The following is a 27,878-nucleotide window of genomic DNA, read 5'->3' as shown; positions in this document are numbered from 1 at the left end:
TCCCCCTGATGGAGAATTAGCCCTGAAGCTAAGCTTGCCTGGCCTTGAGTGGAAGGTTTCCAGGGATTACCACGGCGATAACCTAGAATTTTTTTTAAAAAAATTGAAAGGGCAATGGCAAACCAGTGATATTTTGCAGCTAAACTTTTTGGATGAGTCTGTAAATTCACACACGGACACAGACACAGCACACACACAAATCAAACTCAACCTGGAAACTTTATATAATAAAAACTTAAAGTTGCAGACAAATAGTTCTCAAATTGATTAATAATACAATCAACAACGTGGTTTTGGTATTATTGGCACTAATATGATACTTATACAGAAATGCTATGATTATCTGCCTGTCCTAAAGACATTTGGCTCTACAATTATATAAGTCCGCTGATAGTGCTGAATGGACATTTGTCATCATTTTGCTTGGTATGTCATGCTTTTGTGTTTCTGTTTAAGTCCATCTGCTAAAGTTAATATTAAAACTTCAAATCTTCTTAATTCCCGGGGTGTTTATGGTCTCTGGATCTTCAAAGAACCAATTATCTGGCACCTAGCCATTGCCTGACATTTAGCAATACAAGTATAAAAATATCTTGGTTCCAGCTAGAACACCACAATGAAAAACCAAATAAAATATAAGTAGCTGTCAAGATCATTGTTTTGAATATTAACACTATCTAGATAAATACAGTGATAAAGTATTGAACAGTATAATACTTGGAGAGCATTGGATTTAAACATCTAAAGAAATATAATAGATAAATCATAACCAGACTAGAAAGTAAATCATTAAAGTTTTAGAATAACAAAATAACTTTATTGTTATTTTGAATGTGTACTAATCAGCATATATTAAAATGAAATTTTGTTGCATACAGTTCTCAAAGGGTCACCACCTCCAATATAAACTACATAAACATGACTAAATAAATAAAAAAGTATGCATATACCACATATATTATATGACACAGAGAAACAACGCAGTCTACTTTGGATGTATACATGTACATGGTAAGAAAAATAAATCTTGCGAGTTTACCAGATGGATGGCATAGAAAACAAAGCAGTTACAGAATCTGGTAATCCTGTTAGAAATACTTCGAAACCTTCTCCCAGAGAGGAGCAACAGAAACTGACCGTAAAGTGGGTGTGTGGGGTCTCTAATAATGCTTTGAGCTCTAAGCACATAATGCTTATAAGCAGTATCCTGAATGACAGGAAGTGAGCTTCCTATGATGTTCTCGGCTGTCCTCAGCACTCTCTGTATGGACTTTCTATTTGAGGCACTGCTGCCACCAAACCAAACAGTGATACAGTTTGTTCTCAATTGTGCCTCTGTAAAAAGTGGCCAGGACAGAAGGAGAAAGATGTGCTCTCCTCATCTGATGCAGGAAATGCAGAAGCTGGTTTGCACACTTCACTAAGAATGACGTGTGGAGAGACAAGTTCAAATTGTTAGTTATTTACATCCCCCAGAAACTTAATACTTTTGACCACCTCTACACATTTGAATGAGCTCTTCAGTTTATAAATATCAGCTTGCTGCATGAGATGCGTTTGGGAGAGCTCTCATAACTACAAAGAACTCTGGACTTGCAAAAAGTCTTCTTTGCATCAGGGGAAGACTAATACTTTATGGCTGATAAAAGAATATATGTTAAGATTGGAAATTCCAAGAGATTAAAAGTGCCAGTTCTCTTATGGAAGGAAAGGCTCCATCAGATGACAGACCAATCAAACAGACAGGTGCTGTTTTGATAGAAGGAGAACTGGAGAGAGATGACTTGTACAGATGACTTTATTCCACCTTATCTTTTACTATTTACTGAGCCATTTTGGGAAGAAAAAAAATGCCTGTTTGGCTTCTGATCAGATAAAAGTAATCCTTGACTAACAGCGGTTCATTTAGTGACCATTTAAAACGGCACTGAAAAAAGTGACTTATGACCATTTTTCAGAGTTACAAATTTTGCATAGCTGTGTGATCAAAATTTAGATGCTTGGCAACTGGTTCATGCTTATGACCATTGAGGTGTCCCCTAAGATACAGGTGGTATTCAGCAGGTTCTGACCAGTTCTGGAGAACCGGTAGTGGAAATTTTGAGTAATTCGGAGAACCGATAAATACCACCTTTGACTGGCCCCACCCCCATCTATTCTCTGCCTCCCGAGTCCCAGCTGATTGGGAGGAAATGGGGATTTTGCAGTAACCTTCCCCTGCCACACCCACCAAGCCACGCCCACAGAACCGATAATAAAACATTTTGAATCCCACCACTGCCCTAAGGTCATGTGATCACCTTTTCTGACCTTCTGACAAAGCAAAGTCAACGGGGAAGCCAGATTCCCTTAACAACTGGGTAAGTAACTTATCAACTGTATCAATTCACTTAACAATGGTGGCAAGGAAGTTGTAAAATGGGGCAAAATTCACTTAATAAATGTCTCACTTAACAACAAGATTTTTGGCTTCATTGAGGTCGTAATTCGAAATATATGTTCAGCATTAGAACAAGCTTGCTCATCCTTGCACTCAAGAACCCATCCCTTAGTCCTCCTTCCTTGAGTCGCAAGTATAACGCGTATAGGGCCAATGTGTCCAGTGGTGGGATTCCAAATCTTTTTCTACTGGTTCTGTGAGAGAGGACTTCTCGCACGCATGTTCTCACTTTGCACGCATTCACAGCACTCAAAGACCACCCTCAGTGTCAGCACTGTTGAGCTGAGCTGCTTGGTAGCTCAGCTGAGGTGCGGCAATTCGCTCTGCCGCGCAAATCAACTGAGCTAAAAAACAAGGGAATATAGGACCGGAAATGATGGGGGCGGGAGGGCAGGGCCAACCAGAGGTGGTATTTGTAGGTTCTCAGGAACTACTCAAAATTTCTGCTACCGGTTCGCCCGAACCAGTCCGAACCGGCTGAATACCATCTCTGAATGTGTCCATAAATATCTAGCGAGCTCCAACCACACCTAAGCTTCATGTTAGATTCTTTTAACTGTCCATCCAGAATAAGGTGATATAAATCTTACCTTTCCTATTTCACTTTTCAGTTTGTATTGATTCAGCTGCACACAATCCTGTGGAGTTAAAAAAAAAGATAAAACAAGTCAGCACAGGAGAGGGAAACAAAAAATAGAAACTCTGAGATGTAGCTTCACTTCTCTCTAAGCTCCTCAAAATAATGAGAAGTGACAAATATATTTTGGGACCTCACTCACTAGGGAAGATAAGATATAAATATTTTTTTGAGCAGCAATGCTTCCAACCGGCTTCTATTAAAAAAAAATTATAGCAACAGATAGAAGAGATAGAGTTGCATGAAAGAAGTTGCCCAAGTGTGTTCCCGAAGGAGAATAAAGTATCAAAAGTCCTCCATTATTTTGTGTTTCATTTCAGCTTTTTGGGGCTTTAGAACCTGGGCAACTTTGATTTAGTTCAAAATCAAAAGCCAGATTGAGTTTTATTACTGGACAGGAGGTTATCTAAGAAATCTCAAGGCTGTTGACTAGACTGGGAAATTGAAAACACCATTCCGGAAGGTGTTTATGTCTGTGTCAGGACAGTCATGCTGTTACGCCCGCAATGCTTCGCTAGATGCCAATCTGCCATATTGCAACAAGCAGGAAAGGACTGCGGGGAGGGCAGAAGAGGGGGGGGAGGCAGAAGATGGGGAAACGAAACTACTCTTCGTGCCATCCTGTGAGAGCCAATGACCGCTCCAAGGTGACTTGATGGAATGCAGCACCATTCAGCCCATGTAGCCAGAGACTGTACCAAAACAATTTATTTGAATACCATTAGATACTAATTGATAACCATAGGGGTGGTGGTGGTGGTAGGAAGCCAGGGGAAAAATTAACCAGATGCTTTGGGTGTGAAATTTCAGATCCGGCTTTGCTACACTTGGCTTTAGTAAAGTGTATTTTCACTAGCTATGAGGTTGAGAGTCTTTCTTTCCTAATTGATCTGTTGGAAGAAATCTCTATCTGGGTTCAGTTCCAAGTGGGGAGAAAGACACTGGAAACAATGGTGGCTGTTTGGAAAGATGTTTCTAATGGTGGACAGGATCACGTGCCTTGAGGTATTTTTACCCCAGCACAGGAGATGACACACCGACATCTGAAATACCTTGCATATGGAAGGGAATAAACAATGGAAGGAACCGAAAAGTAACATTAATAACCCGCAGTTTTGAGATTAATCTTAACAATGCTACTAATGAAACTATTATTCAAGGGGAAGGGGATTTGAAGCAACAACTGAAAAACAGCGGCAAGGGAAGGGAAGGGGAAAACATTTTAGCCTTTTTACAGTAAACAAAAAGCTCAAATTTCATAGAAAAACAGCAAAAGATAAATGAACTTGGTTAAGGCAAGATCTCAATTTCTTAAGTTACAAGGGGGCTATTCCACATATACATTAAGGAAAAAAACCTCAGATACGAGGCTGTGAGATTCTCTCCCTCAATGGAATAATCTAATTTTGGGGATACTGGCGTTGTATTGTATTGTACACTAGCTGATAACCTGGCATTGTCCAGGTATTTATTTATAGGGGGAAAATGTCCGGACCAAACATAATTTCTAATGTTGGATTTTCCTCCTTATCAGAGGGAGCACCCTTGTGGAGTACTATGATGCCATTCCCATGGCAACTCCAATGTACAGTAGAAGCCATTTTACGGCAGTACAGTAGAAACCATTTAAGGCACAACAGACTGTATCTTAACAGCACACACATCCTGAGGGGTGTTAGGGGTGTCTTACCCCCACAGTATTTTTTTCCAGAGAGTAACTCATCTTTCTACCAAGTTTGGTTGAAATTGCTCAAGGTGTTCCAGAGTTATGCTGGAACACACACACATACGCACACACACACACACATTTATATATAGATAGATTTCTGATTCTACCTGTAACCAAAGGCTGGTCCAGATCATTTCCCCCCAACCTGGACTTTCTACAGATGTATGGACCAAGTGCCAGAATGACACTATAGCCATTGCTCAGAATTTTAGATTCACACACCTATAGGATCAAGAAAGCTAGAATAGGTGATCTCCAAAGGCCCTTCAACTCCATGATTTTGTTTACCTTTGATTCTATATGCTGTTAGCACTAAATCTCCTGCAGTGAACATGAAATAGGAGATGATTATAATTTTGTGAAACTTGAGTGACACAAGAAGGAACAATGGGTTCCTTTGAAATAAGGAAACTGAATTCTCGGGAAATAATCTTTATCCTTCCTGCTCTCCTCGCTGCCCCATAAATAGCTACTTATAAACACTAAGAAGAAACCTTTTCATGCATTGTTTCTCAACCTCAGCAACCTCAAGATGTGTGGATTTCGACTTCCAGAATTCCCCAATCAGCTATGAATTCTGGGAGTTGGAGTCCACATACCTTAAAGTTGTTGAGATTGAGAAACAGGGTTTTAACATTTTCCTATTTCTATTGAAGAGAAAATGAATTCTTTGGCTACATTTTGCTCCTTTCTAGGAGTGCTGTTGAAGTTCTCTCCGCATGGAACTGAGCACCCGTGTCCTATTTTACAGAGGTATGTGAAGTCTGCAGTGGGGCAAAAATATTAAATATGACAGCATCCCATAAACAGCATTTCCAGAGTTTTCTGCTACCTTAGGCAAATGACAATATCGTCAGGTGTCAAATAATACAATTTGGGTTATGATGACTCATAATGGACGATAGAAAAGTAAAGAAAATTTTGGTAGCTCATTATGACTGTGTCGAGCTATCTGACCACAGCTGCAATTAACATTGCAACCACCAACATACAGGGCGGTCGTTAACTTACAACTCTTCGCTTAGTGACCATTTGAAGTTAGGAGGGAGCACTCAAAAAGTATTTACAATCTGCTTCTGAAGTTATGCAGGCACCTCCTCCCATTGTCATGTGTCTGCATTTTGGGTGCTTGGCAATCAGCCCACATTTACAGCCATTTTAGAATAGAATAAAATAACAGAGTTTGAAGGGACCTTGGAGGTCTTCTAGTCCAACCCCCTGCTTAGGCAGGAAACCCTACACCACTTCAGACAAGTGGATAGCCAACATCTTCTTAAAAATGTCCAGTGTTGTTGGAACATTCACAACTTCTGGAGGCAAGTTGTTCCACTGATTAATTGTTCTAACTGTCGGGAAATTTCTCCTCAGTTCTAAGTTGCTTCTCTCCTTGATTAGTTTCCACCCATTGCTTCTTGTCCTACCCTCATGTGCTTTGGAGAAAAGCTTGACTCCCTCTTCTTTGTGGCAGCCCCTGTGATATTGGAACACTGCTATCATGTCTCCCCTAGTCCTTATTCTCATTAAACTAGACAGTCCCACAGCAATGTCCCACAGTCATGTGTCCACAATTTCCAATGTTTTTGCTGAAAACCTGCATTTACTTCTGGTTTTCAGCAAATACAGCTCATAGCTCACAGGTTTAACAACTGCTGTGTTTGCTTAATGACTGCGGCAAAAAAGATCACAGAATGGCTCTGTCATGTTGATGGCCTGCTTTATGACCATCGTGACTTGTGACTGTAATGGGCAGGCTCCATTACAGTCGTAAATTAAGGACTACCCGTACTAATCAGGAAGTATATCCCCTTAAATAAAATACCACTCATTTCAAGTGGTACAGTCATGTGCTCTTTGGAAAAGAAGGTTCAAAGGAACACTTCCTTCTAATTCAAATCCAATTTAATTTAATTCAAGTTACACTCATCTGGAACAATGTACCTTATTGTAGAAAATGCATTCTTCCTTGCCTTATATCCTTTATAACAGGAAATGCCTTTCTCATTTGCTTTCCAGTTAGAAAGTCTCACCAGCAGCCAATTAAATTGAAACTCTGTTGTTGATGATGAAAATGCCCGTAGGTCATTAAGACAAATTACAAATGGTCTAAACTCGAAAACTCCATTTATTGTAGTATAGTATAGTGAGAGACCAATGAACTTCCAGGTGCTAAAATAAATTTAATCACACCTGAGAACTTAGGATACTGACTGGAACTAATGGAAGTTAGAATTCAGCATCACTCTACAGGGTAGAGTTACAACTTGGTTTTTGGAATAGCCTTACTGGATGACTTTTTGACAAATTAAATATGGAACTCTTGGTCAGTGAGCTTTCCATTACTTTATTTGGGCTAAAATGGATTGCTTACCATTTAGCTATTCCTAATTATTTAAAGGTGAGAGCCAGTTTGGAGTAGTGATTCAGGCACTAGGCTACAAACAGAGAAACTGTGAGTTCTGGTCCTGTCTTAGGTTGAAAGCCAGTTGTGTGACCATGGGCCAGTCATCATCTGTCAACTCTAGGAAGGAGACAATGGCAAACATTTTCAAAGATCTGCAGGAACTACTCCAGCAGCCTCCAAGAGTCAACACTGACCCCAAATATCAGACCCCCCCCCAAACAGATTATCAGTGTATATTCATGCACTGGAATAGGGCTTAGTAACAAGGTCAGCCAATGGGAGCTTCTGTCTGTCTGTGCTTGCTTGTAATATCTACCACTTGGAAGAACCAGGTTTTGGCATTGTATAATTATTTCATGTGTTATATTATATATAAAGAGAAGTTGATGAATCCTGCTGAATCAGTTACCTGTGTGTGCTTTCTGGATGTGATTGCTGCTGCAAACTCTGACAGATTACTGAACAAAACTGTTGTGCAAAGATAATGATATTTATATTATATTCATCTCTATCTAGGAAAGTTCCCAAACAGTCTTCTCTTATGTCATGCATTACACTGCTTAGCACTACAGTTTCATAAACCAAATTGGTTTTTGGAGCATACAGTATGGGGGAGTTCATAAAAAAATTGTTTATAGCTCCTTAAAGCAACAGTGTCTTTTTCCCAGCTTGTAGTTGCTTTAAAGAGTTGGCACTATGGGAACGTGCTTGTACACCATGAAGATATTTCTCCCTGGTTACATATACTAACTGCAGGCAGAATTGTATTTGCACAACAATGGAAAAATCACGAGATACCGTCAGATGAGAATGTAATTAAGAAAATACTAGAATGCGCAGAAAAGGAACAGATTAGCGCTTATTATTAAGGATAAAGAAGAAACTGAATATTTTTTGACGTGGGATGTATTTTATCAATTGTTAGGCAATAGAAACAGAAATTAGGAAGGAGATATAAAAAGAGGAAATGTTAATGTGTAGAGAATTTGATGATGAAGGTGTTATGTATTATTGCAAGTATTAATATATATTATTAACATTATTGTGATGGACATAATAACAAATGGGTGGATTATGACTGTTTAAATAACTGTATCCACACACTGTTTGATGGAAATGGAAAGTAATATAAATAAAACAAATAAAATATGGGGAAAAAAAAGATTTCTCCCCCCCCCCCACACTTTGAATCAGTGTTAAAAAGGCAAAGCCGAAGAGCCAAAACGTCTCCGTGGTCATGTGGCCAGCATGACTCAATGCCAAAGGTGCACGGAACGCTGTTACCTTCCCACCAATGGCGGTTCCTATGTTTTCTACTTGCACTTTGTGCATGCTTTTGAACTGCTAGGTTGGCAGAAGCTGGGACAAGTAATGGGAGCTCACTCCATTACACGACGCTAGGGATTCGAATCACTGAACTGCTGACCTTCTGATCGACAAGCTCAGCATCTTAGCCACTGAGCCACCACGTCCCTGTTGAATCAGTGCTACAAAGCCCCATTTTTTATCTGCACAAATACACTTGCAAAACAATGAGAACAGAGACAAGCATATACTGTATGTCCCAGGCCACACTGTTACAGAAGGAAGTGTCTCAACCAGAGACAACCGACTTTTTAGAAAACCATTCCCTTCTATGTGAAAGGGAGGAGGGTCTCCCCCATTTTGAACAACATTTCCCTACACCTGGGGACTCCTAAAGACTGCAGCTCCTGACTGAGGAACCTACCCAGCTTTCCTACAAAGAAGAGACTGAAGAAGAGTCCAAGAAAAAGCATCACAAGAAAAACAAAGAATAAACTATCTTATCTTCCAGTCTACTAAAAGATAGACTGAAAGGCCTGAAAAAAATCTAAATAAGCCAGCAGGCTCATCATTATCATTATCATAATGCAGGAAATGGGTATGTCTAGTTTAATTAAAAGGACTAGGGGAAACATGATAGCAGTGTTCCAATATCTCAGGGGTTGCCACAAAGAAGAGGGAGCCAAGCTATTCTCCAAAGCACCTGAGGACAGGACAAGAAGCAATGGGTGGAAACTAATCAAGGAGAGAAGCAACTTAGAACTGAGGAGAAATTTCCTTACAGTTAGAACAATTAATCAATGGAACAGCTTGCCTCCAGAAATTGTGAATGCCCCAACACTGGAAGTCTTTAAGAAGATGTTGGATAGCCATTTGTCTGAAACGGTATAGGGTTTCCTGCCTAGGCAGGGGGTTGGACTAGAAGATCTCCAACTCTGTTATTCTATTCTATCATCATCATCATCACCACCACCACCACCATCATCAAGTAACAATATTGTCTATTTAGCTAATGTTGACTGAAGAGGAAAATATAGTAGTCTGGCATGCCTTGGGTTACCATGGCAAAGGCTTGACCAAACAGAGATTTCCAACCTCACAGCCATCTCTGAAAGTCATATTTTATGACCAACTGCGGGACTTTCCAACACGAACTTTATGTTCTCGTTCATCTCTGAATCTTCCTGTTTCCTCTCTTTTTATCAACCAGTACGTTTGCACAAAGTGTGGCGACAAGATAACATTGAAAATTGCTATCCACCGAGCTCTGCTTTTATAATGTTCAGGGACTGATATACATAAACAAGAGAAAGATAGTTATGGCTTCAGGCAGCAATAAAACAGCTCTAGGTTAAATGTTCTCAGTGGTCTGCACCTGTCCTTATTATGTCTTTATTATGTTGCTATCTAAAGATCTGGAGTTGAATTGAGAATAACATTTGCCAGTTTGGGCTTTGGGGCTAAAGTTCTATTCTTTGATGTATTTAGCAGTTGCAACAATGGCTGGAAGTGAACACAACATGCAACATGCTGGTATTAGATTGATGATGTTGCAATACGAAGAATTAAAGTGCAGAGAAACAATTGATCGAAAGTCCTGATTCATTTGATTTCAAAATGCTCTTGTGTGAGACCAAGACCATGGCTGACACTTACTATGGCAAAGGTATTCATACAAAATATTATCCATAATGTAAAATAAAGTAGAGTTATTTCTCTGTATTGTATGTGCAAGTCATATTTTAATGTGCAAGTCATATGTACAGTATGGATCAGAGGTGGTATTCAGCAGGTTCTGACCAGTTCTGGAGAACGGGTAGCGGAAATTTTGAGTAGTTTGGAGAACCGGTAAATACCACCTCTGGCTGGCCCCACCCCCATCTATTCTCTGCCTTCTGAGTCCCAGATGATCGGGAGGGAATGGAGATTTTGCAGTATCCTTCCCCTGCCACACCCACCAAGCGACACAACGCCCACAGAACTGGTAATAAAATTTTTTGAATCCCACCACTGGCATGGATACATGTCACAGGAAACTAAAACAGGACTGTAAGGACCTGGGATAGAACAGTCAAATGGTGGAGTGGTACCAGGGGTGGGTTTCAGCCGGTACGCACTGGTATGCCTGTACCCGTTGGTAAAATTTAGCATGTCTTCACGTACCTGTTCCTCCGGAAGCGGCGTACCGGAACGCTCCCTCCCATGACCTGCCCCCTTGCTCGCTCCCCCTGCCCGCTCAGTCGCCGCTCACTCGCTCACCCCGAGAGTGTTGTTAAGTGAGTTTCACCACATTTTCCAAGTTGGCCATGCCCACCCGGTCACAAGACCACCGAGCCACTCCCACAAAACAGGCTACACCTACAGAATAGGTTCTAAAATTTTTTGAAACCCACCACTGAGTGGTACCCAGAGGAAACCAAGATAATATCTAAAGAAAAAGGCCAGAATCAACATCTTTAGAAGTCCAGCTCGTATTTCTATTGATATTCTAGCATCCAAATTAATGCAGGTGGTATAACCCACTCTCTGGCCACCTATGAGAATGGTGGGACTGTAAGCATAGAAAGGATCTGGAACTTTGTTGTTCCCTGGAACTGGTTCCTAATTTCAGGCATGGTTGTTTTTTTAAGAAAGCACAGAAGCATTTTTTGAGCCTCTAAAGCAGAGGTATGGCCCCTTTATATGACTTGTGGACTTCAACTCCCAGAATTCCTGAGCTAACATGGCTGGTTCAGGAATTCTGGGTGTTGAAGTCCATAAGTCGTAAAAGGTGTCAGGGTTCCAAATAGAATCCAAAATTAAATCAGAGTCCAAGACAAAATATTGCTCAAAGTTCCAATTTATTAAGAGAACCATGTTGGTATATCTGGGAAAACCCGAATCTGAAAGCTTCCCTGTTTTCCCCACCCAGTTGAAAGTTCAAGATCTTGCCCCACACCCACAAGCCCATCTCATGCTACAATCTTTCACTGCCATGCTGGCAGTTCCACCCATCCAGTTCTGGTTAGGTGCAGAGGTGCAGAGACAAAGGGTGACCTTGGCTTTCTAGAAGGAATTTTGCTTTGGCTACATAGCATCTAACAATCCCCCCTTCTATTTTCCCACAACAGAAAAGGCATAGTAGAATAATAGAAAGTGTGGCAGGCAAAAGATCCAAAGGAATATGGCTGCAGGCCTGACAAAAGGGCCATAGTTCCCCACCCCTACTCTAAAGCAGTGGCCCTCATCTTTTGGGGCACCAGGGACTTGAGAGAAGTTTTTCTGCATACCGGAGAAGATGTGGTTTCATATGCTGCCTGCATCCCTTGGCTGAGGCTTCACTTGTTAGCGTGGCCCAGTTTCTGGCATGCCATGGCCCGATGCCAGTCCACACACTGGAGGTTGGGGACCCCTGCTCTAAAGGAAAAGCACTCAAGGCCAAATCAGAGACAAATGGCTCTGCTTATGGTTGCTAACCCAGCTCCCAGTTACCAAACTAACTCTTGCTTCATTTCTGCTTAGTTGATGTGGTAATACTTGCTTAATGTGAGATTTATTTATTTTTACAGATATTCCCCTTTGTCAACCAGCTAATAAAAGTGTTGGAAGCAATGTCCATCTGGATTCAGTTCCAACTAATTGGAAGGATGGTATTAATGGAACCACATGGTTTGAGGTCCTGGGCAAAAAAGGCACATGGGTGAAAGAGAGAGAGAGAGATTTATACCCTCTGTTGGGCTTTGAATTTGAGCTTGTATTCTGATTGATTGTCAGACTCCCATGGGGCCATGCAGGGGCAACTCTGTAGGCTGTCCTGAGTCCCAAGCTTGGTTAACTCTTGCTGGGTGATGATGTAATTAAAGGGCTTTGGGCAATTCCTACTATGGCTCTGCCTGAAGGTGGTAGATCTTCGTTATGTAGAATAGATTGGCCCAGGCCTTAATGGCCCATTGACAAAAGGGTCAGTGTGTGAGTTTCTGCCTCCCTTTTAGGGGAAATATTCAGCCCTTTTAATATTTCCTAAAATATCTCATTTTCCTAGGAGAGGGATGGGTGCTAACTTCCTACAAAAGTCAATGGAGTATGGTTATAAGGAGGGGGGGGGAGCCTGTTCTTCTGACAAAGCCATTCACAATGGAGAGAAGGAACTAAAGAGGCTTTTGCTGCAGCCCTATGTAATGCAGAAGCTAATCTATAGACTCAACCAAGGATTGCTGGATCAAACACCAGGGTAAGGAATGTTGCTTGACAGAACACAGGATTGGAGCCAGATGGCATACAGATGGAATCTGAGATCGAGGCTAGATCTGGAGCAACAGCTTGAAACAAGCAAGGGGTCAGATGGAAACTGTGGGGAAAGCCAATAATTAAAGTGAAAGGAGAAGATAAGCAGAGAAAAGTAACACTACAGTAGCAATAGCAATAGCATTTAAACTTACCGTATTTTTCAGAGTATCAGATGCACCTTTTTCCCTCAAAAAAGAGGGTGAAAATCTTATACACTGAATACAGCATTTTTGGCCTCCCAAAACCCCACCGCCTTTGCAAAAATGGACGTGCACCTAAGGGATTTGCAGATTGGACAGTGGGATGAGGGTTACCAGGGGGAGGGGGTTTGGTCACATATTGATATGTATGATTTCGCGCGCTTTTGCCTCAGATCTTGCTTTGCTTAGCTGCTATCTTTTCATAACCAGTAAAAGTACTCTTAATTCTGCAAAATGGAGTTGAGTGGTTTCTTTCTTGGTTGCTGAGGGAGGTCGGCTTGACACATAGTTTTAAACATTAATATTCAGATGAAACTGGACCTGTTTTTATTAGGATTTATGGGCAGTCAACTAGAAAAAGCTCTTAGACAACTGGTTTTATATAAAGCAACTGCAGTGGGAGTATTATATGCATAGAGAAGGAAGAATACAAAAATATCTACAATGGAGTAATGGACTGTGAAGATGGATAGGTTTGCATAAATTGTTGAACTGACTTAACAGAACAGAATAACAGAGTTGGAAGGGACCTTGTAGGTCTTCTTGTCCAAGCCCCTACTCAACAGAAGGCCCCATACCATTCAAGGCAAGCTATTCCGCTGGTTAATTGTTCTCATTGTCAAGAAGTGTGTCCTTAGTTCTAGGTTGTTTCTCTCCTTGATTAGTTTCCACCCATTGCTTCTTGCCTTGCCTTTTGGTGCTTTGACAAATAGATTGACACCCCCCCCCTCCTCCCATCTTCTTTGTGGAAGCCCTTCAAATATTGGAACACTGTTTGTTTGGCTTGTTTGATAAAGGAGGGAACTACAATTACTTTTATAAAAGAGTGGGAATCCTTTACGGACTTTTTGCTGAAAACTGATAAAATGAACTGGTGATTTGGGGATTTATTGATTAAAATGATTGGTTTATGGCAGGGGTGTCCAAACTTGGGAACTTTAAGACTTGTGGACTTCAACTCCCAGAATTCCCCAGCCAGCATGGCTGGCTGGGGAATTCTGGGAGTTGAAGTCCACAAGTCTTAAAGTTCCCAAGTTTGGACACCCCTGGTTTATGGGAAGAAGGAAACTATAGTATGCAATTTGGGAGGACGGAGATGGCAATTACTGTGTAAGTAAGTGCTGCAAATAAGATTTGAAGTTGCTGCTTTAGACCGTTTTATCTTGTATATTTTGCATATTTTCTTTCTTTTAATATGTTTCTTTTACGTAAGTTTTTAAGCCTATCTTAGAAGTAAAATCGTGAAAGAAGTAAAATCTTATTTTAATAAATATTTCTTTTTTTAAAAAAAGAAAGAAAGACAACTATCCTATTCTCTGACTCCAACCTCTCGTCCTAATGTTTTTACTTTTTCTTCTGGCAGCCTTGAAAAGGAGAGTTAAATCACGAAGAAACAGCACATCAAAATCTAGCTGCTTTCAGCTGATGCAATTGGCTCTCTAGCTCTATTACCACAGGAAAATCTGTCATCTCTTCCTTGCCAAAAAATGTGTCACTGGCTGGGTATGCAGAGGCTTCAAATGGCATCCACCTTTGCTGTTCCTTGTTTGCATCATGCAGCAGGGAAACAGTCATCCATCTTCACCTTCAACTGATGAAGCCGGCAGTGCATGGCATTGATCGATTTCATTTTGATTTTTGCCGAGATGAATAAATTAGGCTGCATAATGATTGTAACCATAGCAGTATGGATATACCGCCTCTGGGGACTGACAATGACAAATGACTACGAGGTGTTACTTTTGAAGGCATTCTTAGGCATCTGAAGGTCCTGGGAAGATTGGAAAAAAGTTGCCCAGGAAAGCAGACAATCTCCAATACATACATAATGTATTGTACATACATAATGTGCCTGTCAAAGACTCTGTTGATTTAGGTGGGGGCCAGGAGAGTTAAGGAATTGCAAACAGGCCAACTCTTGGATAAAGGAAATGTTTAAGCTAAACTTCCCTCACGAATGATAGTGGATATACATGTCCAGAGGTCGTATTCAGCCGGTTTGGACCAGTTCAGGTGAACTGGTAATGGAGATCATACCCCCACCACCCCATTAACCACGTTTTTGAGGATGGGCACATGTGCGGAAGGCATGTGCACGAGCAAAGCACATGCCTGGAAAGCCAGGCGCATGGGTAGAAGGTGCACGCATGCGCGAAGCGAGCGTACACGGGGCGAACCAGTGGCAAAAATAAGTGAAACCCACCGTTGTACATGTCCCGGGATAATGCTGTAGGATCCAATCTGGGTCGGTCACCAGGACCAGAAGTTTTGTCTTCTGAACTTTGGACTCATGCTGGAGCCCATCCTCAGAGAACTTCTCTCTAGCAGAGTCCCAAAGGTTCTTTTTTCAATATTTTGGACAGAGAGGACTGCTGGTTGAAAGAGGGGTCAAAGAGGTCGTCTGCGTCAAAACTGAACAGCCCCTCTCTCAACAGAGGGGGAGGGGATACAACACCATCTATCTCCTATCCACAACACAATCATCTACCTCCAATCTACAACACAGTTCCAAGAAGGCTCCACACCAATTTGCACCACTCAGATGACCCTGATAACACAGATAAACCTCCAAGTGACCTTAATGACCTGCTAAAAGAATGCAAATGACCAGCTGTCTGTAAGGAGTATAAATCCTTCCGTTCCCCATCATCCAGTCAGAGCTGAAGAAGCTTCTTGGATGAGAAGTGAAAAGTCTTCAAAGAAAACCAGAAAGTCCAGTTGCCTCTTGTGGGGGAAAAAAGCACCTTTGGAACAACCATGACCTGGATGACTGAGAATCTTCTTAGACATCTCTGGCAGAGTGTGTGCTTTGGGCTATTCTGTGTGTGGTATTTATATGGTGCCTGTGTGTGTGGCTTTTTAAATCTTCCCCGATCAGAGCCAATGTGCTCAATTTTTACTCAAGATACCCTATGGCACTGTATTGGTTAAGAAACTTGTCAGCTGAAGTCCAACACATTTGGAAAGAATTAACAGTAGCCTGCTGTACAGCAATAATTTACAATTAGGGCCTGTGGCAAAAAATAATAATACTGCAATGTGGAGATTCCTGCCCATCCAGCCCTATTTCTTGCCATTCAGCATTCTGTTTCATCTCTCCCCTATAGGTCTTTCTGAAAACTTTTAAAAAGAAATGTATAGACCCCAAGATCCTTCCTGGAGGTAGTGACAGATTTTATTTTCCTGGGCTCCAAGATCACCACAGATGGGGACTGCAGCCAAAAAATTAAAAGACGCTTGCTCCTGGGGAGGAAAGCTATGGCAAATCTAGACAGCAGTGACGTGCAGTCAGGTGAGGCAAGTGAGGCACAGCCTCACCACTCTCATCATGAAAAAAAAAGTAAAAGGAAAAAGCTGAGCTAGTTGCTGCCTCACCGTGGATGACTCTGCTTAACCTCACTGGTGCTCTCCCTCCCCAAGTGTAGTGAATTCCTCCCCAGGCCCCCATTCATTTATCTCTCTCACACACACAGCTGGATAAAACTATATAAAAATCTAGCCCAGCTTCACTGATTACAAGTTTGAAAAGGCAACGTGGCTCCACCTGCAATCAAACTACACTTGGGGAGGGAGAGCACAAGCGAGCACTGAGGAGACCACAGGAGGAGGCAGGAAGCCAGGCAAAGAGCCATGCTGTAGTACACACACTTCCCCCCAGCCTCTTTCTTTTGGAAGGCTGGGCTCGGCTCCCCTCCGGCTTCTCTGCCTCTCCTCTCACCCCAGCCTGCCAGCAGGAGATGGTGGGTGGGCTTTATTGTGTTCCAGGCATTTCCCACCCAGACAGCAGGCTGCATTTGCAATGGTGGAGGTGTTTGGGAAAGGCGGCAGGGGAATGGGGGGGGGGGGGGGATGGCAGAGGAGCTGCGTTCAAGCCACTGGAAAAGATATCCAATCCAACTTTTGTGTGTGAGGGGGGTTTGTTTGAGAGTGAGTGAGAGAGGGAAGGGGTAGGAGAGATAGTCCAATCCAACTTGTGTGTGTGTGTGTGTGTGTGTTTGAGAGAGGGGGAGGAAGGGAGAGAGGGAGGAAGGAGGGGAAGGAGAAGAAAAAGATAAAGAAAGAAGGAGCAAAGGAGAAAAACAAATGCTGTCGCTTTAAATTGGAACTGAGCATGCCTGGCTGTGGAATTCTGGGAGTTGAAGTCCACAAGTCTAAAAATATTTGAAACCCAGCACTGTGTCAGTGCCTCACCAGTCATAAACCTCACCGCACGTCACTGCTAGACAGCATACTAAAAGGCAGAGATATCACCCTGCAAACGAAAGTGCATATAGTCAAGGCTATGGTTTTCCCAGTTTCAATGTATGGCTGTGAATTTTGGACCATAAGAAAGACTGAACGCCAAAGAATTTAAGCCTTTGAACTATGGTGTTGGAGAAGACTCCTGCGAGTCCCTTGGACTACAAGACGATCAAACCAGTCAGTCCTAGAGGAGATCAACTCTGACTGCTCTTTAGAAGGCCAGATCCTGAAGAGGAAACTCAAATACTTTGGCCACTTAATGAGAAGGAAGGACTCACTGGAGAAGAGCCTGATGCTGGGAAAGATGGAGGGCAAAAGAAGAAGGAGACAACAGAGAATGTGGTGGCGTGAACTTAAATGGACTCCTGAGGATGATAGAGGATAGGAAGGCCTGGAGGAACGTTGTCCATGGGGTTGCGGTGGGTCGGATACGACTTTGCAACTAACAACAACAAAAATCTTTCTCCCCCACCCCAATTATATATGGACTTGGACTACATCAATATTAGAAACAAAGAGAATGCCTTGCACATAAAACACCTTTGTGTGCTTTGTGCTCCATACAGGTAATTCTTGACTTAAGACTGGTCTGGTGTCTGCGCATACCTATGGTTACATGACTGCATTTCAGGTGCTTGGCAACGGGTTCATCTTTACAGCGGTCATGTGCTCATGATTTACAACGTCTTTTGGTAGTTTCTAGCCTTTCTGTCTGATTCTTAGCTAAGATTGCCCATATAAATAAATTGATTCATTTAAGGATTACAGGGGTTAGTTAATAACTGCTGCATTTGCTTAACAACTGCCACAAAAAAAGTCATGTGGGTGCCTTGATTTACGACCTACGATCATGACTTAAAATAGAAATTATGGGCTCCGTTTACAGTCATAAGCTGAGGACTACCTGTAAGGACTGAAAATAAAACATGCCACATCTATATTAAGTCTGCAGTCAGTAGCTATGGAAAAGATGAATTAAAGATGAAAGGAAAAGGGCAGGCCCAGAAACCCAGAATAAATAGCTCTGCTTTAGAGACAAAGTCAGTCATTTTGCTGTCAGCCTCCATCAACGTCTCACCAAATTCCACTTCCAGCGACAGCTTTCTGTTTAAAAAGAAATGTGGCAGGTCACAAAAACAATGTCTTCTGGTGTCCTTAAAGAGACTCATTCTTTGGCCTTCTCAAGGGACCCTTGACAATGCTTGAAAAATAGAAGCAAACACAGGCAGAGATCAGAGAAAAAGATAATGATACTTGCAGAAGACGATAACCACAGATTCAGTCAGAAATAGAGGGTATAGGCCAGGGACGTGCGGTCAGGGGAGGCAGGGGAGGCAGAGCCTCACTGCTCTCATCATGAAAATAAAAAGAAGGGAAAAGGCGCTGAGGAGCCTTCTGCACACGTGGTCCGGGAATGGGACCACGTGTGCAGGAGGCTCCTCTAGCCTCAGCCTCCCTCCTGCACACGTGGTCCCATTCCCCGCCTTCCTAAGTCAACATGAAGGGGACCGCGGAGTGTGAGCCGCAGTCCCACGGAGCGCGCTCCGTGGTTCCCTTCATGTTGATTCAGGAGTCAGGAAGGAGGGGAATGGGACCACATGTGCAGGAGGCTGAGGCAGCTTCAGCCTCCTGCACACGAGGTCCCATTCCCCGCCTTCCTGAGTCAACATGAAGGGCACTGCGGCTCGCACTGATGACATCACCAGCCTCACCAGCCATAAACCTCACTGCACGTCACTGGTATAGGCATTTACTACTTGTGTTTCCCCCAAAATAAGGCCCTGTCCGGTTCGGACCGGTTCGGCTGAGTAGGTAGTAACTCGGCCTGCCATGCCCCCGAACCAGTTCTGTTGTGTATATAGTTTTCCCTCTGGTCCGCTACGCTAGGGGGCGCTGTGCTAAGCGCTGATTGGCTGACTGCTCTGACAGCGGCATATATAAAGGCTGTCAGAGCAGAGCTCAGCTGTTGCCTGTTAGCGAAGCGCGTGTATTGTGAATTGCCGCGTTGGCAACCTGTTAGCAATAAACTGTTAGCATTCTGTTAAGTCCTGGCTCGCCTCCATTTGTCCACCTGTGTTCTCCGCAAGCTAGAACATTGGCGACGAAGGTGGGATCCTCTGGAGGAGCCCAGGGAGAGCTGTGAGTCACTAACCAAGAGCTGAAGTCACTGAGAGCTGATTTCCCTCAGGGAATTACTCGACGAAAGGTCGAGTGAGTCACTGTCCATCGTATACTATTTTGGCTGATAATCAACAGAAGAAGTTACCTCAGAGATGGCATCCATGAATACGTTTGCCGCTTTCAACGCGGCTACAGAGACTTGGGTCTCATATATTTCACGTTTTGAATGCTACTTAGAAGCCAACGGCTTCACAGACTTAACTGAGCAGCGAAAAAAGGCTTGTTTTTTAAATTTGTGTAGCACAGAGATGTTTAATTTGGCTGAAACCTTAGTTGCCCCACTCTCTGTCCACGATATAACCTGGGACGCGTTAATGACTAGATTAAAGAATCATTACGCCCCATCGCTCTCCCGCACCACACGAAGATTTGCCTTTTACCGTAGGGTTCAGCGAGAGGGCGAATCTATTAATGATTACGTGGCTGCGTTACGAGCCGCAGCTGTCCATTGTAGGTTTAGAGACCTAGATGAAGTGTTAACAGATCAGATTGTGGGGGGTGTTAGGGACCTCCGGATACAACGCCATCTACTGGCCAAACCCAAGCTCGATTTGCAAACGGCCCTTGACGAAGCCAGGGCTGTAGAAATGTCAAACAAATCCACAGATGAACTCCAGAGGTTCTCAAAACCTCTGTCTGCAGAAAAGACTACCGAGGTTCACCATGAAGACACCCTAGAGGATACCGGAGCCGTCGGGAACGATGAAGTGCATCGGCTGCGTGGTGAGCAACAAAAAGGGCGCCAGGGTAAGGCTGTATTCCGTGCAAATTGCCCTGGGTGTGGGGGAAAACATGATAGGGCAGACTGCCGTTTTAAAAACACTGCCTGCCTCCGTTGCGGGAGAAGGGGCCATTTGGCGAGAGTTTGTAGGGCAGTAGCTCCGTGTGCGAACGCGTTAGAAGGGAACTCTCCCAGCCCTAACCAAAGTTTCAGGAGGCCTGCAAACTCAGGCAGGAACGCTGGTTCTAGGAAACAAGATTCTTGTTTCACAGTTAGTGATGACAAAGATGAGTATGCAGTGGATCAGATCATCCATGCACCTAGGGGGAAAATATTCCTCAATGTTAGGATAGAGGGTAAGCCCTGTCAAATGGAGATAGATACTGGCTCAGCCGTGTCTATCATATCATGGGCAGGACTCAGGAGAATTGTGCCAGGTATTTCACAGGCACGCCTATCCCCGTGCCCATTGAAGCTAAGGGATTTCCAAGGAAATTCCATTCCTGTACTGGGAAAGTTTTACTGCAAGGTGTCATTTAAGCAGTTTCAAAAAAGGCTTCCCCTTATCGTTGTCAAGGGCCCCAGGCCAAATTTATTAGGGCTGGAGTGGTTCGAAGCGTTAGGTCTAGCCGTAACTGGTATTGATCAGATCCAGACCACTCCACACCTGGATACTCTGATTAAGGAGTTTCCCGAAGTTTTCGGGGAAGGATTAGGGAAATATACTGGCACACCCATTGCTTTCAATTTAGACCCCCAAGTACCACCACGGCGGCTAAAGCCACGCCGAGTGCCATTCGCGTTGAAATCTAAAGTAGACGCTGAATTAGATAAGTTAATAGCGCAGGGGGTGTTGGAACCTATTGATCATGCCCGCTGGGAGACTCCCATCGTCATACCAGTGAAGCATGATGGGTCTGTGCGCATCTGTGGGGACTTTAAGTGCACCCTTAATCGCGCATTACAGCAGAGTGCATACCCCGTGCCGGTGGTGCAGCATTTGCTGCACTCTCTGGGACAGGGAACAATTTTTGCTAAGCTCGATCTAGCTCAGGCATATCAGCAGTTGCCTGTGGATGAGGCAACTGCTGAAGCCCAGACTATAGTTACACATAGAGGCGCTTTTAAGTGCCACCGATTACAGTTTGGGGTCAGCGTAGCGCCAGGGTTATTTCAGAACTTAATGGAGAGGCTTTTGCAAGGGATACCAAGCGTCGTACCTTATTTTGACGACGTCCTGGTATCAGCCCGTTCCATGGCGCACCTTATGACCCGTCTACGAACCGTACTTCAGCGTTTCCGCGGTGCTGGTTTAAAGCTAAAAACAACCAAGTGCCAAATCGCAGTTCCACAAGTTGAGTTCTTAGGGTTCTTAATCGATAAGAATGGAATCCGTCCTACGCCTGCTAAGGTGCAGGCGATCACACAAGCCCCCTCACCAACAAACAAAGCCGAGCTTCAAGCGTTTTTAGGGCTGCTCAATTTTTACAATATTTTTCTGCCGCATAAAGCGTCTGTTGTGGAGCCTCTCCATCGCTTGCTAGACCGTTCCGCGAAATGGTTTTGGGGGAAGAAAGAGGCCGCTGCTTTTGCCAATATAAAAAAGTTTTTAACTTCTGAGACTGTTTTGCACCAATACAGCGAATCCCTTCCAGTGACTCTAACCTGTGACGCATCGCCCTACGGGGTCGGAGCAGTTTTAAGCCACCGTTTACAGTCTGGCTTAGAGGTACCGGTCGCATTCTTCTCCCGTACCCTGTCTTCGCAGGGTACTATAAAGAAACTATAGCCAGCTCAACCGGGAAGCTTTGGCTATAGTCGCCGGGGTGAAGCGGTTTCATTCCTATCTGTATGGTCGTCATTTCCAAATTGTGACAGATCACAAACCGCTGTTGGGCATCATCGCTGGGGACAAGCAAACTCCACAGATCTTGTCTCCCCGGTTCACGAGATGGACGGTGTTCCTGGCAGCCTATAACTATACCCTGCTCCATTGCCCAGGGAAGCACATCTCGCATGCTGACGCGTTAAGCAGATGTCCCCTGCCCATTGCCGTCCAGGATCCTGCTCCTGCCTCCAACGTCCTCTTAATCGACGAGATGCAGTCGCCCATCACAGCAGCAGACGTGGCCACGCACACACGGCGAGACAGACTCCTCTCCAGAGTGCTGGCTTGGACTGAACGCGGCTGGCCAGCCAAACCTCTGGGCACCGAATGGCAACCTTTTGCAACCAGACAACATGAACTCTCCACCCAGCAAGGTTGCCTCCTGTGGGGAAGCCGAGTCGTCGTTCCTGCCTCCCTCCAGGAAGCGGTGCTGAACACGCTGCATGAAGGCCACCCCGGCATTGTCAGAATGAAATCACTCGGTCGCAGCTACGCGTGGTGGCCGGGCATGGACCAGGACATTGCACGGTGGGTCTCTGGCTGTGAAAAGTGCCAGGAGTCCCGACCTGCGGGTCCCAGAGCTCCCATCCAAAATTGGGAGCAACCCAGAGCTCCATGGTCCCGGATCCACATGGACTTGGCAGGCCCTGTCAAGGGCCAGGTTTTTATTGTAATTGTTGATGCTTATTCTAAGTGGGTGGAAATTGCCTTACTGTCTAGTACTACTGCCCCTGCCATCATTAAGGTACTCAGAAGGGTTTTCGCTACTCATGGGTTGCCTGATCTAGTGGTATCGGATAACGGTCCCCAATTTACTGCTGCCCTGCTCGGCAAATTCCTTACACAATTAGGGATCCGACAGGCATTTGTAGCGCCCTTCAATCCGGTGGCCAATGGCCTAGCGGAACGCGTGGTCAGATCAGCTAAAGAAGCGCTGGCTAGGTTTGGTCCAACTAACTGGCAGGAGGACATAGATACATATCTATTTTGGCAACATGCCACCCCATGCGCCACAACTAATAAAAGCCCTGCTGAATTGTTGATGGGTCGCCGAATTAGGACAACACTTGACAGGCTTCACCCCGAATATGCCCCATCTAAGCCTCTTGACTCACACAGTCAGATTAATGGTTTCTCTATAGACGCTACTGTGTATGCGAGAAATTATGCCGGCCACCCACTTTGGGTAAAGGGAATTATTAGAAAAATTACTGGCCCCTGCTCTTATTTGGTCGATATAGAGGATGGCCGAATATGGAAACGCCATATTAATCAGTTGCGGAACCGGCAAGGGGAGGCAAACACCACAAGGGAGCAACTGGGTATGGATTCCGAGAACACACAAACAGCAAATTCCAGGCCTACCAGCCCAGAACCATGGGAGCAACAAGGCCTAGACTCCGAAGTCACTCAAACACCAAATTCCAGGCCTGCCTCCCCGGAGCCACCACAGAATAGAATTAGTAAACCTAGGAACCTACCTAGTGTTCACTGTAAGTCTCCAGCAGGGGTAGAGCCGAGTAGACAAAATCCCGGGCCGTTAGAAACCACGGCCATTAACTCTGAAGCAGACGTCACTCTGCGAAGATCAGGGTGGGTCCGTCACCGCCCAAGGTACTTGCAAGATTACGCATGCGCTCTCTAGGTGTAAAGGAGTGTTGTGTATATAGTTTTCCCTCTGGTCCGCTACGCTAGGGGGCGCTGTGCTAAGCGCTGATTGGCTGACTGCTCTGACAGCGGCATATATAAAGGCTGTCAGAGCAGAGCTCAGCTGTTGCCTGTTAGCGAAGCGCGTGTATTGTGAATTGCCGCGTTGGCAACCTGTTAGCAATAAACTGTTAGCATTCTGTTAAGTCCTGGCTCGCCTCCATTTGTCCACCTGTGTTCTCCGCAAGCTAGAACAAGTTCTATGGCGTCGACATCTTGTTTTTTGCTTCTGTGCATGCGCAGAAGCATTTTCTTAGTACTGCGCATGCACAGCAAGCGTGCGCAGTGCATCCCTAGTCAAACTGGCAGTAGCAGCAGCCGAAACACCCCCCCCCCCCGGCCCTGTCTCATACCAAAAAGGCAACAGGTCTTATTTTCGGGGGGGGGGTTGTCATTCACTGACTCACCACACTTGCATGGGTCACCCCGATTTCCATTTCGTTGCAGAGGCCTTCAGGAACTTTGGATAGTTGCAGCCAGGCCTCGCACACCTCGGCCCATTTCTTCTGGATCTGGAGCTCTGTTATCGGTTACAGAGCCCTTCAGAAAAGCCTTGCTGACTGCAGAAGAAATGGGCCAAGGTGTGCAAGATATGGCTGCAACAATAGGAAGATAAGTGGTAGGGCAGCTGCACCCCCCACACCCTAATTTTTACCCCTGCACCCTGGAATGGGCTGGGTCTTAACTAGGGCTTATTTGGGGGGGTAGGGCTTATATTGGGCGCACATGTAAAAATCAGGCTAGGGCTTACGTTTGAGGTAGGTTGTATTTCAACTGGATTTTCAACTGGTAACAACTGGGTTTTTTCCCTTGCTGACAAATTTACAAAGCAATATAAAAACAGCTACTATTATGACAAACAAATTAGTCAATGCACAACTAGCATTTGGGAAAGGATGTCACAGGCCTGACTATGAACCTCTTGCATTTCGTGGTCATTTTGCCTTGACAATTTACATTAAAACATTTTTTTTTCTTCTGGGACACAAATATAAATATATCTGCCAACTAAGAGCAACAGACAAAGGAGACTTGACTTAATGAAAGTTGATGCCACAATACATCAGCCACTGAGAGTGTTGTGTGGTTTTTAGCAGTTACCAATAGCGTAGCAACTACACATTCTTTGCCTGCATTAAAATCTTAAATTGCTTACTTTCCGGTCTTGTGTGAGTCCCCTGGGAAATGCTACACACGTCAGCCAATAAAATAATAATCAGCAAGCTACCACAGCAGAGAAAACCTCCGTAGATACGTGCCAAAGCTGATGCACTCAAAAACGATGGTGGAAAGAAATGGAAGGGACAGGTGGAAAAATAATGATTCAGATAGGCTGGTAGCTGGGAGGAATGCTTGCATTAATTATTAGGAATAGGCTGGGTGGACCCTTTTGCATTGTGGAACTAATGTCATTTCCAACAGATATGTCCCAAAGGTGCTTTTTCACAAGGCAACTGCTGGAGTGTCTTTGTTTTTTTCTTTTGAAGTTATTTTGCTTCTCATCCAAAAAGCTTCTCCAGACAGAACTGAAGGAGCTTCTTGGATAAAAAGCGAAATGTCTTCAAGAGAAAATACAATACAATACAATACAATACAATACAATACAATACAATACAATACAATACAATACAATAGTAGAGTTGGAAGTGACCTTGGAGGCCTTCTAGTCCAACCCCCTGCCTAGGCAGGAAACCCTATACCGTTTCAGACAGATGGCTATCCAACATCTTCTTAAAAAACAAAGATAGGCCAGTTGCCTTTTGAAAAAAACACCATTGGGACAGCCTGGGTGATTGAGAATCTCCATCGACATTCCCAGGGGACATAATAGCTTGTTATCAGAGTGGGTCACAAAGAGCAAACTTACTGCAGCGTCCGAGATGGAGACTCGGTGGGACTCTATTGTCGGCCTCCTCCCTGTTCGTGGTGAAATATGCGTGGAAGGTCCCGTGGCATATGGACCAAAGTCTGGAAGGTCAGAGGAACTCAAGTAATTCCCAGTAGTCTTTTCTTGAAGGGAATACTTCCTGCCAGTCAAAATGGGCCTTTTGGGGATCTTCTTTGGTTCATGCAACTCATTGGTGTCATCCAGTTCTTCGGAGGTGCCTGAATCAACACTGACCCCATTCCTTTGGCTGTTTCCAGCTGTGCAATTAGATAACAGAACAACACTTTCTTCTATTGCTTCCTGACTGTTTGGTTTAATTCCATTGGGACCAACACTGATGGCAGCTACTTTCTCGGCAAGCTCCATCTGAGCATCTTTGCAATCCATTTCTGTGGCTTGGCCAACAATCTCAGCTGTAGAATCACCCATAGTCAAATCCTGGCTTTTTACGTTATTAGATGATAGTATAAGCCATCAGGACTGAACAGTTCTTCTGAAGAGTCCACGTTTGGGATCTTGGCCACATGGATTTCTGGAAAGAACTGTAATAAAAGAACAGAGGCAGCCATTACTTTAAAAGCCAGGATAGCAGGGGTAGCAAATTGGTGCCTTCCAAATATTTTGGACCAGAACGTTCATAATCCCGTCTTGATTACTGCAATGCTCTCTACATGGGGCTCCCCTTGAGATGCACCTGAAGGCTCCAGCTAGTTCAGAATGCAGCCGCGCGGGTTATTATGGGGAGTACTAGGTACTCCCATGTAACACCTTTCCTGCGTGAGCTGCACTGGCTGCCTGTGGCTTTTCGGGTGCGTTTCAAGGTTCTGATTGTCATCTTTAAAGCGCTCCACGGCTCGGGACCTAGTTACCTGCGGGATCGCATTCTACCTCACACATCCCTGCGACCAATCCGCTCTCACAGAGAGGGACTCCTCCGGGTACCTTCCGCTAAGCAGTGCGGGCGGGCGGTGCCTAGGAATAGGGCCTCCTCTGTGATGGGCCCAACCCTCTGGAACGACCTCCCCCCCGATATTAGAACCATCTTGGACCTCCGCTCCTTCCGCAAGAAACTCAAGACCCACCTGTTTCGACTAGCCGGCCTGGCCTAATTGTAACTATAATTGTACTTACAGGGAACACCCACTACTGACCTTCCTGGATGGCTTTTTAAATTTTAAATTTGGGGGTTTTAAATTGGTTTTAGAATTGTTTTTAATTATTTAATTAGTTTGGGTTGTATATACAGACGGTATGTTTGCGTTGTTTTGTCTGATGTTTTATGTTATGTTTTGTTGTTTTATACACGAACGGTCTGTACACCGCCCCGAGTCCCTACGGGGAGAGGGGGCGGTCTATAAATTTAATAAACCAACCTATAACCTATAAACTTTTGTCTCCAGTTATTCTGTCTAAAATTCATGGGGGAGATGAAGTCCCAAACATTTGGAGGGGGCTAAGTAGTCCATTACTGTAACAGTAGATTGCACTTCTTCATTTTCAATCCCTCATCCCCAACCATCTTGATCTACTTGTAATCTGTCTCATGAGTACATTACTACTTTCGTCTTTGTGAGATGCTAACATATAACTCTAGAACTTTTTTCTGCAATCCAATAATCTTCAGATGTTGAAATCCAATATATTTTAAGCTCACCAGATGGAGAAGGCTACTTTAGGAATTAAATCACAGATTGGAAAGGGAAGGATCCTACTTCTATTACACGCTTGCTTATCCACATGTAAGAATATAAGACAAGTCCCAAAGGGAAGACCATAAACCAACATGGTTCATCATTCTCTGCTTACCGGATGCTTACAGAAAACTCACAAACATGGGCTGGAGAATAAATATTCACTTCCACTTCCCTAGGTGTCAGAGTTTATTGCATAAATTCAAACCCAGAAGCACACACAGATAACTGATGCAGCAGGATTCATTAACTTCTTTATATGCATAAGAATAGATGAATAAATGTATAATACCAACAGGTGGTTCTTCCAAGTAAACACAAGGCAGGAGAGTTACAGGCAAACGCAAGCCACTAGCTTCATTTCAGCAGACAAGCCCAGGTAGTTTACTTCTCAGAGCAGCAGACTGCTTACGCTTCTGTTTCAATTCTCTGCACAGATCTGTTTAAGCTCCCACTGGCTGACTTAGTTGCTATGCCTATTCATTGGCTGACCTTGTTCCCATGTCTCTCCCAGTCATGAATATCGTAACACTAGGACATATATTTAGGAAATGCAGGCTAAGATTCCATGTACTTCATAGC

General features: G+C 44.0%; 1 protein-coding gene across 3 annotated transcripts in view; it reads right to left on the bottom strand.

The window, feature by feature from the left end:
* The window catches only part of CAMKK1 (calcium/calmodulin dependent protein kinase kinase 1), a 160,166-nt gene that overhangs the window by 69,005 nt on the left and 63,283 nt on the right, over nucleotides 1–27,878 (bottom strand). For all 3 annotated transcript variants that reach the window (XM_081945930.1, XM_081945932.1, XM_081945931.1), the window contains exons 2-3: nucleotides 25,585–26,147; nucleotides 3,031–3,078 (exon numbers count right to left, since the gene is read on the bottom strand). In XM_081945930.1, the coding sequence (XP_081802056.1) occupies nucleotides 3,031–3,078; nucleotides 25,585–26,034 (498 nt within the window). In that variant the 5' untranslated portion in view covers nucleotides 26,035–26,147. The remainder of the gene's footprint in view (nucleotides 1–3,030; nucleotides 3,079–25,584; nucleotides 26,148–27,878) is intronic.

The sequence above is a fragment of the Natrix helvetica genome, assembly GCF_964273705.1.
Source record: "Natrix helvetica genome assembly, chromosome: 2".
NCBI classification, from domain to species: domain Eukaryota; kingdom Metazoa; phylum Chordata; class Lepidosauria; order Squamata; family Natricidae; genus Natrix; species Natrix helvetica.
This window is presented reverse-complemented; position numbering and strand designations above follow the sequence as displayed.